Below are 18,984 nucleotides of genomic sequence, written 5' to 3' on the forward strand. Positions count from 1 at the left end.
TCTTATTCATTTAGTCATTAAGAGCTTCATTTTAGATGATTGTTTCAAATATCAGTGTTAATAAAGGCAAAAGAATTTCCATTTGGTTAACAGTAAGAGGATGGCAATTTCCCAGGCTTTATTTTGCTCTGTCCATTTTTTCACTTTGTAAAGATGCTACAGTGTATGTTAAACTATTCCTAAATAAATCATGAAGAGCTGGAAATAGTTTCTTTTGGCAAACAATTTGGTTTAGAAAGCCTTCGGGATCCTGCTTTGCAGGATCTGTGAATCTAACCAGTTAGGTAAAAAAGCAACCAACTCCTTTTAGAAGACAGTCTTTTTGCAAAATCGTTTCATTAGCAAGAGTGACGATTTGCATGATTGAGACATTTGTATGTATCGTAAACATAATTTTTTATCAGGACTTCACAAAGCTCAGTAACATTTGCTTTTATTTTTTTAATTGCACTTGCTTGCAGGGACCGTGGGCCATCTTGCCCCACGATGTGGTTAATACTAAATTAAGTCCTTTCAGAAGAGCAGGGAATGTCTCTCTAATAACATCGTCAATGCAATGGATAAAAGGTGGGTGAGGCAACGTCGGAGGTGGGGGAGGAACAGCACACAATCACTGCTCACATCAGAATAAACCTGAGTGTTTTTAGTAGCTTTGTATCCACACAGAACATCCCCATTAGAGCGGGTTTTATTGTTTGAAATGCCTCTGGTTTCAAGGAAGTATTTTACCTAAAGCAAGACTACTACTTAAATATGTTCTATTGTATATTCATAGCTCCATTAGTCCTTCTCCAATTTAGCACATCAAAGAGAAGGCTTCATCACTTGCATGTGGATTATACTAACATGAATGACATTTGTAATCTTATAGGTCTGCAACTTAAGAAATGCTTTTAGAAGCTCGTTATTAAATACGCAGGAGCGCTTGAGGAACCAGAGCCATATAATAGTTCATTTAAAGTCTACGACCTTTGCCCTCCACCTCTCTAAATGCCACACAGTATTACTTACTAGAAGCAATACTCTTTTAAATAGGGATAGGAGTCCTTATACCAAAAAGAATATAAAAAATGCCTGCAATTTGTTAAAAAAAAACACATTTCCCCCTTGACCTGCCAGGAGTCCAAGATCCTTTAGCATGTAAATATAAAACAAACAAAATATAGATAGATATAGATCGATCAATCAATACTGTGGAGAAATTCCCCAAGTATCTAACTCAAAGATACTGTTACATATGTGTTTCTCTGTCTTACTTTTCTCTTTGCATTTTCTTTCTATAAATCTCTGACAAAATGATTCACGTTAACAAATAACTTCAAATTCTGAGGGCTGGCCAGATGGCTCAACAGATTAAAGCACTTGCTTAGGTAGACACAGGGACCCAAGTTTGATCCTCAATGTGCCATGCCAGCCCCACCCCTTGGGCACACTGAGACTGTGATTGAGACTGGACATGGTGGCACACGCCTGTAATCCCAGCACTTAAGAGGCTAAAAATAGGAGAATCACTAAGAGTCCAATCCGTGTAGTGCAACCCTGTAGAACCTGTTCTAAATACATAAAAAATAAAATAAATTCTGCTGCAGGAGGCTGGTAGTTTGAGCAGCAACTGATTTTTCCTCCTGGCCTGAAATCTCTGAAAAGAGGAAGCAATCACCAAAGTTCTCCAAGGGAAGCTAACTGTCGAGCTGAGACAAGCTGAACTATATACACATCTCTGCCTATGACCTGCTCCTGTTCTCAGATCTGAGGAGCTCTTCTAGAATATAAAATAACACTTTCAAAAGAAAAGTAGACGCATCAGTGTAAACACACCTCGTTTCACTAGCCTATGACAGAAGCTGCAGCTCAGACCTGGTCGGACACACGGAGCTGCTGGGGTAAACTCCAGCATTCAGGTGCATTTGGATGGCCCTCCTTCCAGCCCGGGCTACAGGCCCACTGACATCTGGGACTCTGCGCTTCCTCAGGCCACCTCAGGTGAAGCCGGTGCTGCTAGAAGACTCTGCTGCCTGGAACTAACAACTGCCTGAAGGACACCACTAACTGGAAGCGGAATCATCCCCAACATAGAGCAGGGGAGTCAGGAGAAAGTGTTGAGTCAAAACAAACAAGCTCTACAGCAGAACACACATCTACGTTGTCACCAGGTAATGATGCTTTACCCGTTAGAGGTGGAAGATCACTGTACAGGGCCCTGCGACAGTGGCACCGCAAACTATACACAGGTATGGCTTAGAAACACTTTCTTTCCAAAGCTATAGACCTGGTACGAGGACGAGGTGGCTTGCCATGGCCTTTCATCAATACCCAAGGCTGGGGATTGAACTCAAGACCCTGTACTTACCAGGCAAGTGCTTATTCTACTGAGCCATTTCCCCGGCCCCAATACCCAAGGCTTTCTGAGAGGAACAAATAGCTACAGCATCCAACATGTACTTACCTATAAACACAGAAGAGTCCCTGTGATACAGAACTACGAGGAAGCGCTGCTCACAGAATATTCTGAACTTACAAAAAAAAGACTGTTAGAAACATTGCTTTTAACCCTGCCAAAAATAGCAGTTAGGTAATCTGAAAAGTAACTCAATGGCCCATAGCTAAATAAATATGGATACCACCTCTCTCACCCCTCAGAATTAAAGGAGGCTTGCTATAGAACAAAATCCTGAAACTTTTCTGAAATAAAGAGAAAAGGCAGTGCTTAAACCCAAACTCCATTGAATATTTTTTCTTTTAAGTTTTTATTATTTAAATACACCATACTAGAGCAAATGTCTCTGAAAATATCACAAATAAAAGATTTTTTTCTTCATTCAGCAAATTAGAAGTAGGGGGGAATTTCTACACAGTAGCTGCTATGAGCCTGATTTTTTTCTCTCTCTGGTTTTTTTGTTTTTGTTTTTGTTTTTTTTTAAATCTTTGCCAAGGGAGTAACAACATTAGGACAAAAACACTTACATGCATACATACATTGTATTTTACAGAGATACAATAAGTGTCTGTGATAGAATATCACAAAAGCCACATCTCTTTCCTTTATCTCACGTTCAGTTTTGATTGAAACACATTTCCTTACAACACTTAAATATACAAGAGCAAATAGAATGTTGTTAAGGTAAAACACAGGGTACAAACTCTGGCCGGTGCCCTGCTAATTGTTAATGAGGGTAGAAAGCAGATTTGAATGCTTCTTTTAATTAGCTTCATTAGTCATTTCCCTCCCCTAAACTCCCTCCCCCCCAAGATGTCCTCCGGTGGATCTTTTTTCATTTTCTCTACAGTCTCCCATTAGCCCAGGTTCATGGAGTCCTTAATGTTCATATTCAGTCATTTTAATACACCAATAAATGCGGGAAGGGCAGTCAAGACTAAAGAAGGTGCAATGGCATGGAGCAGGCACGGTGCTAGCTACAGAGGTGACTTGTCTACCGAAGACACATGGGATCCACCTGCGATGAACAAAATCTGAGATGAAGGCACGCATTCTGCATTACTCTGACCTTTTAGCAGACCTGCAAGAAATAAAAACGGGCATCTTAGCTAACATGCTAACTTTGGGATATTAAACTCAAACATGATGCTTCTGTCTTCTCCACACTCACTAATCTTCTTTTATGAGGTTACCTTCCGACAGGGACTGGATGGAGGCCACTTGCTCTAGCAGTGAAGAGCCAAAGCACAACACTGGCTGCAGCTCCACTCGCAGAGGAAACGACAGGAGAAATGGGCCTTCGGAAAGTTGCTGGTGTCAAGTTCTTCAACCAACTGCTTAACCGTTAAAACAAGCTTCCAAAAGGACCAAGTTACCTCTTACCTCATAGTGGGATCCCGAACTTTTTAACTTGGGGGGACATTCAGAATCTCAGTCTTTACCCCAGAAGTTTTGAGATAACGAGCTTCAACATGTAACTTAAACGGCCTGTCTATTTCCTCATCTTACATGTCAAGTAAGACGCTGTTGGGATGATTACTTCATATATAGAGGAGGACTTTCAACAGTGCCTGCCCCTTAATAAAAGCGGAGCAAGTCCTGTATCATTATTATCCTGCTATCCCCCTGAGAAGTCCCTCCATTCCTTTTGGACTGTATCTGCAGAAGGTGAGGGTGTGTATGTGTGCGTTTGTTTGTGTGTACAGACAAAAAATTATACATTCAAATATTCAGGGATTAATTTCACTATTTTCCTATCTGTTACGCCCCTTAATGTTATATAAACATTATAAATACAGTACATGAATCAATTCATGCAATGTGTTGATGACTTGTGATAGATTAAAGACCATACTTCGACACAAGTCTCACTTCAACATTTTAAGTGAGAAACACCAATCCACGGCCGTCAAGTACAATCTGTTTGCAATTATCAAAATGAAATAATATATATTAGGGTTTTATGGTTTTTAAATGACATTTTGAGCTTCCCAGGAAGTTCTCAGCTCCCCCTTTCTCGAACTTACTAAAAGCCTGAAGTCTATTAGGAACTGCAACCCCCCACTTCTAAGCTAATTAAAGTGGTGGAGGCTTAATTCCCCAGAGTGGGAGCTCAGTGTGAGAAAGGTAATTTGTCTGTCCAGAACAAAGATGCGGCAGCAGCCAGCAAGCATATTTAATAAATGAGCATCAGTGTCCTCTACGATGGACACACACAACACCAATTATGTAACTATGTGGGAACTGCAAAACGATACGGAAACTGGAAGGCCTGCTAAATTGTTCTCAGACTAAAGAGATACTCTGAAAAGCACAGAAAATTCTTGACTGCCCCATCATACTTTTGACTAGAAGGAAGAATTCCAGGGCAGGCAACTATCTACAAAGGGAAAAATCAGCAACGATGTCTGATTTTCCTAATATTCTACAAAAGAACATTCTCTTGAGGCTATCCAAGCCCCCTTGAAATGATATGGGCTATACAATTTTTGTTAATGTCTTGTCCAAACACCAGGGGTCTCTGATTTCAGTCATTTTGTAATCTGAGATGGTAATCATTCTATGATTGGAAAAGCTTAAAATTATTTTTCTCAAAATATACAAAAGCCAATGATGCAGAACAACTGAACTACACACTCGCCAATATGGAGACAAATTTCAGGAAAATGAACTTAAACGGACCAGAGGAGGGAGGCCTATACTTCCCATACGATTAACTGCCTTTAAAGAAGAGATACAGAAATACTCATTATTTTTAAGACAGAGCATGCTTAAGTATATTTACTATGCATCATGCTCTAAAAATGTAATTGCTTCTGCAACTAGAAGAGAAATGGTCAAAATAAATGCCCAATTTTCCCCACCAAAAATATGGAGAATGAGAGAACAGAAAATAATAAAATGAAGCTATCTATCATTTCTCCTCATTGCATCTTCAGAAAAGGAAATACCATGGGGTTTGGGGAGAATAATTTTCGAGCATTCTTCGGGTCCTAAGCAGTTCATGTTCCACCAGGAAGTGTGTTTTCATTAACTCTTCCCCCTTGTCCTCCCATGAGTATCTCTCTGGACCCCGCTCAGCCTGCCCAAAACCTGTATTTACAAAAACTACCTTGTGAAGTTTCCGTGTGCACAGTGAGCTGAGCGCTAAGGGCAGAAATGTGAGACATTTACGCCAACGGGGAAATGTTCTTAATTAACATCACCCCCCAAACACAGCTTCTCACCAATGTCTGACAAGAACAGTTCCTTAAGTCGCATTTCCTTATGCCTTTTAAGAATCATTAATTTTTGAAGGCCACCTGTCTCTGTCTCTTTGGCTTCCAACATTAATATACACTAGCAGAGTCTTATCTGTGGTCTAAATTGTATTTTATGTTTCAAAATGAACAGCCCACCGGTCCCACCCTGAGAGGTGTGTATGGAAAACAGAAAACCATGGAAGACCATCTCATTGACACATCCTCTCATAAACATTATAGGTGTTTCTCCAGTTTTCCTCCCTAACATCTCTCAGCTTACATCAGCATGTACTCTGTAAACAGGACTGAAACCCTGGCTCCTATCTTCCAAGGGGCCTCCGCACTTAGTCCCCCGCTCCCTGTGCCATTGCCTGGATTCAGTGCTTCGTATTCCGGTGCATCCTCCGTCTCCTCCCTCCACCCCTCAGCTCTCACCATGCATGTTGGGGAGCTGCAACGATCATTTTTGTACTTTGCTAAGTCAGGAGAGAAAAGGTATCAAACCACTACCATAACAAGACAAAACATGACTTGGACAACAGAGGGGTAGGCCTTTACATTTAATAAAGGAGGGTTGGTGGGGAAGAAGCCCAACATTTTATCCCTAACACTTCTGTTGGGTTTTGTTGCCAAGTGTTACTATGAATGGCTTGCCTCTATTTCCAAATGCCATTTCAAAACAAATGTGTTACCTATTTATGGTTTTCAACTCGGTACTATCGATTCATCTCATTAAAACCCAAACCATAAAAATCTATAAGCATTTATATATATTGGTACTCCTGAAAGAAGTTTGAATCACCAGAAATTGACTGGTTAATCTGCAAAAAAACTAAAGATTTTTATTCTTAAAATGGTTATTCTATGTGACATCCCATATTATAAATTAAATAGAAATGCATAGTTTCGTGTAATTAACTCTTACTAAAGAAAGAAATACATTTAAAATTTCCCCATCAACCTGAGCGAGGGAAAAGGATATATATGAGTATTAAAATACAGCAGGATATTTTTAAATGCTTAAGAAGTTTTCAAATGTCATTTTTCCCCCTGCATAGCAATAAAAAAAAATGCATTACAGAAGACAAAGGAGTCTAATATTTTTCCTGAGCCTTCTGAAGCTTGCTAAATTCCTATTTGCAGATAAATGTTGTTTTTTTGTGATCCTTACAACAGACATTAATGAAGTTCCTATTGTAAATCCATAAAGAATTACCAAGTGAAGTGTGCACTTTTTGTTTCAATGCAATAACTCAGTGCTGTGTGATTGCCTGGGTTAATGATGAAAAAGTCAAACATACTATCAGAGCTGATGGAAAAATCTATCACCAATCTGAAATTAAAATTCATCTGTGGTCAATAAGATTTAATATCCATGCAAGTGGCGCTGTAAAGAGTAAATGAATCAATGTCATCAATACATAATCAGTATGAAATATGATGTGAATAAAATTATGCACACGAGTCATGCATTTCACTCTTTTCTGGGCCAGTGTGGAATGAACAGTCTCTTAACTGAAGGTTGACAGTAATTGTTACAAATTAGGCACAGCAGTTATCAAAATGCACTCACTTGCATAGCTATAGGACTTATTAAGGAGATTAAAATAGATCTAAAACTATCCAGTACTGGGGGTGCTGGACAACTGTTGATCACCAATTTTCCCTCTCAAGAGCCTCCTAATATTACACGATTTGTATACTGGTGTAATTTTCTCATTTCTAACTCGAACTCTTAAGAACTCTCAAGTTGTGAATCAAGAATCAAGATACATAATCTGTAACGGAGCCATTAGCGGCTCTTGTCACTAGCAAGAGCAAGAACTTTGTTTTAAAAGTCGGAACTTATTCACATTTTACAGAGCTACCAATCAACAAAAATGCTCTCCTCTGGAATTATAGATTGTTTCATAAAATTGCTCTTCTAAAAATAAATGCACTGTCAATTGAGTTTGGAAGGCAGGTGTCCAGATTGCTATTACTAATGTGAAAATCATTCTTTCGTGACAGAGATTTACTCTTTTTTCCTACCATAAACGCTCTCATTTTCTTTCCATAATAACTACTGCACTATATTTCTCAAAGTTCCCACATAGGATAAATAACTGTTTATAAGAAAATTCTTGATATTTTGATTTTGCATGCGATGATCTCGGCTCAACATGGGTAGAGTTACAGCTCTAACCAGGTCAGGAGTCTTGTTTTATTTTTACCTGCACAAAAGTCACAACTCAATCAGCTACACTACTTCTCAACACTCTTGCATACGAGTGAGCGGTAGTCTACAAAGGCACAAACAGAAACACAACCACCTAAGAATACCCTGGCTAGGTTAAAAGGCTGGCCCTTCCAACTCGCTCTAATAAGGCTTATTAGTAACTGCTGGGTATTCACCTTCTGGTCTGGCAGTAGTGGATTGCTCTGAAGTGAATTCAAATGGCCATTGATGAGAGCTGTAGGTCTATCATGTTCACAGAATAAACTGCCATTGACGTAGTGAAACCGATCTCCCGGGACCAGGCGATTCCGGCAGGTAGAGCATGTGAAACACTGAAAAGGAAAACAACTCGCTGAAAACAAGTACAAATGAAGTCTCCTTTGGGTCACAAGTTTCTAATGGTTTTTACTTGAGTATCTGTCAGGTAGAGAGCTTCACGTTTTCCTTTAACATGAATCCAGAAAAATAAAATAGTAAGCCCTAACCCAATAAAGTGGATCAGGGTAAGGGGTATAAAAGGGACACACAGGTGCTTACACGGCATGGGGGAAAACGATCCCAGCCACGCGACAACGCCCAACACCCCTTAGTGTCTGCGGCTTAAGGAAACAGTTACATGCTACAGAGAGATGTTTCGGGTTTGTCCCCTCTAAGAAAGGGGAGGGGCTCTTTAAAAGGACAGGTGCAAGCGCTACCTTAAGATGGTACACATTGCCTTGCGCCCTCATTACGAGCTCGCTCGCCGGAATCGACTGTCCACAGGCACTGCAAGCACCGCTATTCCCAAATAACCTGAAACAAAGAACAATGGTCGACACCAATGAATAATCCCACACCAAAGAAAAAGAAAGAAAACACCCAGGCCGGTGTCTTTCCTCTGGAATATGTATTTGACATGAGGCACAAGTCTCCATTTCTCTGACTGGTTTACATCATCTAAGAAAAAATCCTTTTGGGGTACCACAGTCTTCTGCCTACCGCAGAGGGAAAGGGCACCCCAGATTTAATCAAAATATTGACTTACACCTCTAGCAAATACAAAACAATTCTGTTCTACACACATTTTATCAGATTACTGAGTTCGTCATAAAGAAAAGATACAATTCATGACTAGAGTTTAAATGCACTGTGTCCTTGAAATTATATGAAGAACTCTTTTGTACTTTAATCATATCTTGAGATATGAGTCATCAAAAGGGTTAAGAGGATTTGATTGTATATCTAAGAAGACATCATGCTCAGTGTATTGAAACTCCCGTAAACCTCCATCAGTGCAGACTTTCCATTAGAAACTCTCTGCTACCCAGGTTGATATATAATGTGTATGGGTTAACCTTTTCAATCATGGTGTCAACACTTAAGATTTGCCTCTGCTCATCTCTTTCATCCTAACCTTCTCTCTCTCTTGATAATGAAATGCTTGCTCCAACTTCCCTCTATCTGCTCCTGAGTCCACAATTTAGATTACTTCATCTCTGCTAGCAACAAACTGAATGAAATTTCGATTTGAGCAGAAAGTAATTTACCGGGATCTGGACCCATTTGTCATCATATCTCTCTGGGTGTTTGCTGTATCACTGCAGTTTTCCTATGCAATCAAATGAGACCACAACATCTGCCGTGGGGGGAGGAGGGGGGAAGGAAAAGGCTGCCGAGGAGGGGAAAGCTCAGCAAGTGTGGTGCGCTGAAGAAAAACACACACATAATTCCTCACACCCTTCTACAGGCCCGACAAAACATTTTAATGCCTCCCCAACTCTGGCTTCTTACGGGATCTGTGGACTACGCTGGGAAGCTTTATTTGCCTTTGGGCTTCCCTCCTTGATACTCACAAATATATTTTAAACAGACCCAAATGATTTTACATTGAAAAGTGGCAGCAGGACATGCGGGGGTCAGAGGCACTTGTCAACAAAGAAAAACAAAGTAATAGGACTTAGAAATTAACATGTTGGTGTCACAATAAATAGTAATATTTGCATTTCCTCCTTGTCCAAATAAAGTTATAAAATGTAGTTTGTGTCAAATCAAGAGATGTGTTCCTATAGAACACCCCATAATCTGAATGATTGTGGCATGCCTCTATATAAAAATAATTGCTTTGAGTTTTCAGAATCTGGTCTTGCAGAAGAGGCTTGTCATGTTCAAACTACTAATTTGCTGTCGCCACTTTATTGAAAATAGCCTGTAAGTTGTTATTAAATGTATCGACTGAACGACAGGGAGAGTAGTAAAACTGCCCCTTAAGATGGCTTTTAATAGGAAGCCGGAGAAACAAATTTTGCAGCAGCATCGATTTGAAGAGTTCAATCAAAACTCCATTTCAAAACTAATTAGTCTGAGATCCACGACACATTGACACGTTCTTGCAGAATCAGAACAGTTACAGAAAGAAAGCTGAAATAATACACTGCCGGGACCTCTAGCCACAGGACCACACGGTGTGGGGGCCTGCGGCCGGCGGTGGGCTGCTACCTCCTAACACTGGACCACTTGGAAAACATTGATGAGGACCTCCTGGTGTCTCACCTGCAGCACTGCAGGCTACTGCGCGGGAGTTCTCAGAAGGGCAGGGCAGCCAGAGGATTAGTGTCGGCCATGGGGACAAGGCTTGTGTACAACATCAGGCCTATTGCCATTGCCATGACAGATACCAAATTCAAAGGATTTGGGTAAAAATAAAGCTCAAAACCTGTCGATGTGGCCCAATACATGCTGAGGCCAAGCGGGGGAGAAAGTTGGGAGGGGGGCGGAATCCTACCCAAGGTAAGGACCAAATATCCTCTCACAGCAACCCAGAAGTATTTTAATGGACTGGAGTCTATAATTATGGCTGCCACTACCAACAGGTACACAGTGACACTCCATCTCAAAAATACCCTTTCACAGTACTGATCTGATTACCCAGCCTAAGTGTTCACTTATTTAACAATTCACCCTGAGTAAAGTCAGTTGTACGTCTTCAACATCTAAGTGTATTTTAATAATCAGGGCAGTCACATGTAATCCAAAAGCTTTTCACATATATTTATTTTCTCTAGAGCTGCTTTCATAACCTGTCAAAGAACCATCAGTCACAAAATGGAGGGATTCCTAAAGTGTCAAAAATTACAGTTACGAACTTTGAAAATGACTAAGATCTACCCGCGACTGAGGTGCTCCTGAACAACATGTTAATGGAGTTTAAGATCTTTCTGTGTGTGCAGCTTTGAGGCTGCCTCAGAGCAGACCGACTTTCACGTCTATACAGATTCTAATCCCCTTTTACTAGAGAGGAGCAGGGCCCATTAGAATTCTACCCTTTTCCTTAAAAGTTGTTTTTTCTCCTTTCTGTGCGCTAGAGAGTTAATTATCTAACCAGGGGGACTGTCCAGGACAGTGTTTGATTTAAAAGGCTCGAGGCTTTAGGTCCTCAATTAAGTAGCTATCGGTCTCAGACTGGACTATAATGGGCTCTTTTCTCTTTAACTCAAGCAACGGGGAGATATACCCCAGGTCAGGCTAATTAAAGCCAGGGGAGTCTTTAATTGTGATGACAGAATCGGTTTCAGTTTCCTTTCTTTGGGTCCTCAGTCCAAGAAGGTCGTTAATATTTCAGCATTTGGGCAATGCAATCAATCACAAACATCAAGAGGTTCCTTATATGGGGGGAAAAGGGAAAGATGGGAAGAACACCCCCGCCCCAAACCTCTGCATTTTAAAGGTGCTTTGCTCCAATTTGAAGAATACTACATGGTGCTAGTCCTGATTGCCGGCTGGACTCCAGCTCTCCTTGCTGACATTAAGAGTGTGAGGGAGAGAACGAGCCATATTTTTAGCTTAGTATCAACGCTTAGCATCTTTCAGTAACTTCTATGGCCAATAGGTGGGCTTATTTTGAACTATATTATTACTTCAAGCAAAATACATGCAACATAGAGCATTAGCTGGCTGTGTTTTCTAACTGCTTTCAGGCAAGGAGAGGCGCATTTTAGGAGTGCGGCTGAAAGGTATACATTTGTACCTGCAAGTAAATATCAGCAGCCTATCTGAGGAGAAAAATGCACATCCATAGCTACTGATCCAGAAGCAATTGGTTTTCCAGCAGGATCCTATATTTAATCTAAATTCTGCACCAGCTATATTAAATGTAACAAAGAAATGCAACCCAGAAATTATGCCTGGAGCCAAGTCCATTAAAGGTACGGAATAACTAGAGACCAAGCACCTTAAAAGCACCAGAAGCTATTGATACTTAAGAGGGGGGCCGTGCAGAATCGCAACTGCTGCATTAGAGAGGGGAGGGAGGGAAAAAAAAAAATCAGCCAAATTACGCTTGGTTAATTCAGAGTAACAGATCTGCCCCCAAGTGAATTGGAGGCCTTGAATTAATTCTGTTATGACAAATCAAGATAAACGTTCCCCCTAAATTGCATGCGATTTAATTAATTTTTGAGATCCTGGGTTTTTTTTTTTTCCTAGCTAATAGTTCACATGCTCCCGTGCTGTCATTGTGCTTGAGTGGGCAGACTTCAAAGTGATATTAAATAACCAACTATTAGATTTACCTAGCACGTCCTATTGGAAAAGTGCCATTTAATTACCTAGCCTGTTCAATTAAAGGGACAGCATTCTCTGAATATAGCAGCTTGCTGTTGATTACCAGGGAAATGAACTCACTGCCTGGCGGCGCCTCCATTCCTAACGCTACTCCCCTGCCCAAACACACCCTCTGCCTCTGCCACCACGGACCCCCCACCCTGGGCCCACCCCAGCCGCGCCAAGCTTACTGCGGCTGCGGGCGCCACGTGAACCACCCCGAGCGGAGCGGGGGAACGAGGACTGTTCGGGCTGCCGCCCTGCGCTCGCCCCCTCGCGGGCCGATGCCGCGGGCCTGGGCGTCCCGCTGCGGGCTAGGGCGGCGGCACAGAAGGGCTCCGCGCTGCTGGCCACGCTGCTGGCCACCCAGCTCGCACAGCCTCACCTCGCCCTCCCGACCTGCAGCCCCACCCGCCCAGAGGTGGTTCCCAACTTCCTCCTTGGCTAGACTTTCCGAATGGATCTCTGGGCCCCAAGTGGGGGTGGGGGAAAGAAGGTTGGAGGAAGGGGATCCCGAGTTTCGGAAGCCACTGGGTAGCGCTGGGCTGGAGCTGAGGGGTCCGGAGTCGTGGGTGAGGGCAAGTTCCAAAGCTCGTGGACTTTTGTAAGGGAAGGGGGCCAGGAGCAGGCAGTAGCCCCTTTAAGATTCACCCTCCCCCTCCTCTCCGCACCCCCCTTTTCAACCTTCCCCCCCTCTCTGAGAGGCCAATTTTGTTAATTAAATGTTTTGTTTGCGACGCTGCTCTCATTCATTGCGGACACATCATTCGGAGCAGATCTAAGCCAGAGACCAGATCTCATTAGATAAAGCCCATCAGAACTAAGAAAATGGAGGAGCTACTAATTAAAGCTTTTAATTGTGCGGATTCGCTGCAGCATGGCAGCGGCTTTATCTGAAATCTAGGAGGGAGAGGCGGCAGAAGCCCAGCTCTGCCCAATCGACACTGGGCCCAGAAGGGGGAGGGCACTGAGGAAACCATCCCCTTCCCTTCCTACCCACACTCCGGACAGAAGCCTCACCCTGCTCTCCAGCAGCTTTTTAGCCAGTCTTGGTTGCTCTGTACACACAACCCCTAGGTCAAGACAGTTTAAAAGCCCCTTAATAAATCACTGAGGTCCCAGCCAGGCCGAGAGGGTCCTCCTCACCTGGTGGCCATGGAGCGGATTACTCCACTCTGGGGCTGTCTACTGGAATTGAAAGCTCTGCCAACAAGTAGACTTGGGGAGTTTAGGGAGGGGTAGCTCAGGGGAAAAGGACCCCACCTGCACCTCCTCCACTTTCCCATCCTGTGGGCACCTTGATGGCCACCCTGTGGGCAGGAGGCCCTAGTGGGCCGGGGGCCTCAGCGGCTGGAAGCCAAAGCGAAGTGAAGTTGGACAGCCCATTTGGTACTGCTGGAGACCTCACCTCCAGGTCAGGTCCAAGTTCTCAGGTTGGCATCTAGTTCAAGAACTAGCCTAACTCCAGTTCCCAAACTCAGAGTCAAAAAGCCAGAACGTGGTCTGAACTGAGGATTCATTAAGGCTCAGGCTAAGCACACATCCTCCTTTCTTCCATGCACCCAATGGGCATTTATTTATACTCTGGCCCCAGGAATAGGGAAAAGGAATGATGAGATTCCCTGCAAGCCAGTTGCCCAAACTTGTCCTGCGGGAATGCAAGTGGACTCATCTTCTTTTCCATTAGTAGTAGTCAGAAGTGAAGGTTTCCTTCCTTTTTCTTTTTTGGAAATCAGAAGAAGTCAAACTACCATTTGCCCAATTTTAACTGCTCTTTCAATTCTTCCACTTCAACCCACCTTCCTTTCTTACCACAGATTTGCTCTCTAATTACAATACTGTCAAAGTTCATGGCATTGCTCGGAAGAAGGACCAGAAAGCATTACACCCATGTGCTTGCTGATTTTCCAACATTTACTTCTGTAAGAACACTTAGTGAAATTAATGCAGCCATCTTAATTTAAAATTAAAAGCTCTCTCCATTCCTCTATTTCTTTTACTTGACTGACTGAGGATGCGCGAAGGCTGCGTTATCAGAATAAGCAAAGGTCATTTACCCCACTTGGCACTACTGACATTGCTGGGGTAAACATACCCATACTCGTCTCTGAACTGCACTAGGATCTTTGCAGTATCAGCCACAGCGTGAGATGTACTACAATGGAGCTAAACTTTGAACAAAATATGTCATCCACTCATTCACCTACTGAAGAAAGAGTAAAATTTTCTATTAATCCCTACGTGGAGAAAAAGGTTTAAAGAAGAAATTCAAACACAATGAAATTCCTGAAAGTGTGCCGTGCTCTAGCACCAGCAGTGTGCGTGTGGGTTTTTTCTTTTTTTTTAATTACTGGATGTTGAAACAGAACACCTCCTAGAAGCATTCATGTGCATCAGTCTATCAAACCATTTACTCAAATTAAATGTGTAATCCTTCAAATGCCTCCTTTCAAATTAATGAGTTTAAGTAGCTTGAGTTCACCTGAAAAGATCCTATAGGCACCTGACCTCCTGAATTCTTTCCATTAATTGCACTGAAACTTGTTAGAAAAGACTACTTGCTTACACAGACATTCGAATGTTCCTATACAATACTTTAAAATGCAAGATTAGTATAATCTATAACCTGTTTGGTTAAATCTCTTTTGGGGATCAAGGGGAGTGCTACAAACAATGACAACAATCAAAAAGCCCAAAACCTGAACATTCTTCAAATGAAAAACCTGCAAAATCGACATCAGAAACCACACACTAACACTGTGCATACCAAGCCTCAGGAGTTAACAGTAGGAAGAAACACTACCACTAGGTTTCTATTTCTTAGTTTTTGCTATAAAAAGAATCACAAGTCTTTAAACTGATGGGTAATCAGCATTTTTCACAAGGAGCATGAAGAATGAGTCACAGCTTTCCACTCAAAAAAGTTTATAGGTGCTTATGTAAATATCATAATTAGCCACCACTACAGACAAATAATTTCTCACTAACTACATTTTTATTTTTAAGTCAATCTTTTGTCTGAGTTTCTCTGTTCCCCACCATCAGAGCAGTTTAACTCTCACTTCAAATGCTTATTTTGAATCTTAAGCCCAGTTTAGGCAGACCACTAAGAATCTGGGTCCAGGTTACTCAACCATTATACGCCCAGCCGCCTGCTCCCACAGAAGGGCGTTTGCAGCTAGCATGGCACCATCTTTAATCTGACACCGCACTCTGGAAGACTAATGCATGCTTCCTGAACCCCTTAAATTTCACTCACCAGGTTTCTGAGGTGCAAGGTATCCTGAATGCCCCAAGGTACCTACTCCAGGTACCTGCTCCTTTCCTCCAAAGCCCTTTAGTAACCTTTGGCTTTGCCATTGCCCCGCTCACCCATCTCGGGGAAAGAGATGCAGACTCACCTAATGTAGTCGTTTCTGCAAAGGATCATGCCGCTCTTGGTGTAACAGGACGTGCCGATGTCACCCAGCTGCGCCTGGCAGCAGGAACACTTGAGGCACCGGCTGTGCCAGTAGCTGTCCATGGCATAGAGCAGAAAGCGGTCTGCAATCTTGCCCCCGCAGCCTGCGCACCGCTTCCAGGAGAGGGAGCCGGCCGTCACAGGGGGCGGCTGGGAACTGCTGCCCGGATTCACCATGGTCTGCACAGGGCGGGAAGGGGACAGGGAAAGAAAGACAAAACAGGAGCGATACAAAAGTTAGTGATTGCCGGCCAGACAGCGCGCGAGCCCATCCCCTCCTCCCCTCGGGGCTTCGGGGCTGCAGGGCTGCGGGAAGGAAGCAGCCCCGCAAGAGCGGGAAGCAGGCCGAGCTGGAGGGAGAAGGAGGGAGGCTCGCCGGCAGCAGCCGCCTGTTTACTTTTCTCAAGCTTTGTTCTGGGGCCACGAGCTCCTCTCAACTTTCCAGCGCTCGCAGCCGCTGACAATTTCAGCTCGGGGACTGTCAAACTCCGCGAGCCAGAGCGAGGCTGGGCGGCGCGCTCCTCCCCTCGCGGCGCCCGCTCCCCGCCCCTCCCCCGCCCCCTCCCCGCCGCCTCCAGCAAATGAGGGTCAAACCCACCCACCGCCGCGCCCGGCCCCTCCCCGGAGCCCGCCGAGAGAAGTGGGCAGGAGGCGGCCCGGCCGGCCACGCTCCCTCCCGAGCCGTGCCCCGCGAAGTGCAGCTGCAGTTCACAAGTTGGAAATAGTTGGGTTTTCGGAAAGGGAAGGTGGGAGGAGGGACCGGCCAGGGGACACGCAGAGCGGGTGGTGCTGGTGCTAGTAGTGGTGGGAGGGGAGGCAAGGTGGCGGGAGGTGGGGGTGCGGTGTGTAAAGTTGCGAAACTGGTTTTTCGTATTTTAAAACAGCACCTTTCACACGCCATTGTGCTGACCGCCATCTCCCATTATTGTTCCAAATCTCATTTCATTTTGAAGATCAATGAGTGTTTTCTCTGGGTTTTCAGGACACAGGCGGGCATAATAGATCATTGAACTTTAGGATGCCTGTTAACTTCCTACACAAACACTCTCCACTTTGGTCTCACTAATCTGCCCTTGATCAGCAATTTCAATGCTAAAGCTCTGTTACTCCAGAGGAGGCTGGGGTGGAGAAGGCTACAGATAAAATGCGAGAAGGCACCATTAGGAGATGCACAAGTTAAACTCGAGCCAGTCCTGCCTGCGGTCACCAAAAACTGCTTCTAAACACTCCCCACTCTTTCTAATGAATGCCACAAGAGAAGCAACTGGGGATAATATAGGAATCAATTTATAAAGCTTAGCCTAAACCGATTAATTTGTTGCCTCCAATTCTGAGTCCAATAAAGTCCTAGTGTTCCTCCAGTCACTTATTCTATAAAAAGATCAAGTTATTTACTGCCAATTAAGCAGCCTGTTTTGTCTTTGTCCTCGGTAAGCCGAGAGAGTGGGCTCCCCCAGGCTCCCGGCTATCTGCTGAAGACATTCAGCTGATACCTCAGAAGGGAGAGGGCGAACTTTGCCTGTCCCCGGCCCAACTTGGCTGCTGCAAAAGAACGAGGGTGAGGGAACGAAGCAAGGACTCGGGTTCCTTAAATAGGCTGATTTTAAACACATTTCCTCCGAAAGAGTCCCGGAACGTGTGTCCAGTGACCGCACAATAAACCAGAATAAGAACTGCACCAATTAAGCTGTAACAAAACCCTGAGACTTTGGAAACAGGACCACTCTAAAACCCATTAGCATTGCATTTATCCGAATGCATCATACCTTTATGTAAATTGATTTATCTGATGCATTTACTCGAGGAATTGCTTTTTGTTACAATTTCAGCCCTAACCCAAATGAATCTGCATTTCCTGCCTCGGTCTTTAAACTGTCCCCCCCCTCCCACGTTTTAATCGCTCCGAATTCCTTTTTAAAAGGGGAGAGGGAGGGAGGAGATTCCTAGCTGGTCCCCCGCCCCCAGCCCCCATCTTTGGTGAGAGGTAAATATATATGTATATTTTTTTGAAAAGGAAACATTACACTGAGAAAAGCATCCAGTAACCCCATTAGCTAAAGCTCTTAAGGACAAGCAATACCTTAATGCTGATTAAATCTAAAAGAGATGAATCAAGAGGACTGACCAGAAACTGACTCCCCTGATAACTAAGGACGGGCCCTCATCAAGTTTCATTTAGAGTTGGAAAAAAAAAAAAAAAAGAAGAAAAAAGAAAGAAAGAAAAAAAAAAAAGCTTTTAAGTTAAATAGGCTTATACTCTAGTAATTACATAGCCAAGCAATTTAGGTCCTGGGATAGTCAGTGAAATAGAAAGCAGAAGTGGCAGCTAGAGGCAAAATCTGCCCCCTTCCACAACGTCTCTGGTGTTTTTTAATGGAGACCAAGGGAGGGACAAACGTAGCGCTGGCAATTTGTAGTACAAAAATGGATGCTTAATTCATGTCTTGATTTTAATTAGGTGATTCACCGGGTTTCTCCTGGATTGGAACAAAAGACGTACAAGCCAAGAGGAATTTTTTTTTAAAGAACCAGAATACCGAACCGTGGTTACTAAGATCCTTTCCGCCACTATTTCAAAAATACTGCTATGGGGGGGGGGGTCGTGATTAGTCCCCCACCCCGCACTCACTACTTCGCACACTAAAATCCTGCTCTAAGTAGCCCCTGCCTCTCCCTTAGGAACTGGAAATGTCCCCCACCCCCTCCAGGGTCCCCACCAGCCGGGTCTCCAAGAACCCTTTTGTAAGCAGGAACCGCTACAAAGCTGGCGGCCCGGGGCTGCCCTCCGCGCTAGCTCGCAGGCCGGCCTCGGTAGTTTCAGACTCGCGCATTATCTAAAGGCGACGTATTGTTTACTTGCAATTTGGGACGGTCAAGGGAAAGAAGCCAAAGGAAACAGCCCCGGCCCCTCGTCGGCCCCGCGCCCGGCCCGGGCTCCCCGGCCGCCCCCTTACCTGCTTCTCCCCTATATTGCAATACTGCGAGGCGGCGGCGAAGGCGGACGCGAGCGCAGCCGCTCGGCTTCCAGGGAAGGAAGGGGCGCCTCGGC

At 43.8% G+C, this 18,984-nt stretch overlaps 1 protein-coding gene across 3 annotated transcripts; it reads right to left on the bottom strand.

Moving 5' to 3' along the window:
• Window positions 1-2,817: 2,817 nt before the first annotated feature.
• On the bottom strand, window positions 2,818-18,978 carry Lmo4 (LIM domain only 4). 3 transcript variants are annotated; one of them, XM_004639279.3, is made up of 5 exons: window positions 18,890-18,978; window positions 15,877-16,115; window positions 8,593-8,689; window positions 8,074-8,229; window positions 2,818-3,518 (listed from the first exon to the last, which is right to left on the bottom strand). In XM_004639279.3, exons 2-5 carry the CDS (start codon window positions 16,110-16,112, stop codon window positions 3,510-3,512), a joined length of 498 nt encoding a protein of 165 aa, XP_004639336.1. In that variant the 5' UTR covers window positions 16,113-16,115; window positions 18,890-18,978; the 3' UTR covers window positions 2,818-3,509. The 3 variants fall into 3 exon arrangements, with proteins under 3 accessions (XP_004639336.1, XP_023580102.1, XP_004639337.1); XM_023724334.1 differs by lacking the exon at window positions 18,890-18,978 and adding an exon at window positions 16,823-16,915; XM_004639280.3 differs by lacking the exon at window positions 18,890-18,978 and adding an exon at window positions 16,333-16,488.
• Between the last annotated feature and the right edge of the window lie 6 nt (window positions 18,979-18,984).

This window comes from Octodon degus, unplaced genomic scaffold, assembly GCF_000260255.1.
Source record: "Octodon degus isolate 3935 unplaced genomic scaffold, OctDeg1.0 scaffold00109, whole genome shotgun sequence".
Classification (NCBI taxonomy): Eukaryota; Metazoa; Chordata; class Mammalia; order Rodentia; family Octodontidae; genus Octodon; species Octodon degus.

Coding starts and splice junctions, on each gene's coding strand:
- Lmo4 (XM_004639279.3), bottom strand. CDS start 16,112: ATGGTGAATCCGGGCAGCAGTTCCCAGCCGCCCCCTGTGACGGCCGGC. Junction 8,690..15,876: donor TGCAGAAACGACTACATTAG/GTGAGTCTGCAT, acceptor TCTTTGTTTCAG/GTTATTTGGGAATAGCGGTG. Junction 8,230..8,592: donor GCAATGTGTACCATCTTAAG/GTAGCGCTTGCA, acceptor TTTCCTTTTCAG/TGTTTCACATGCTCTACCTG.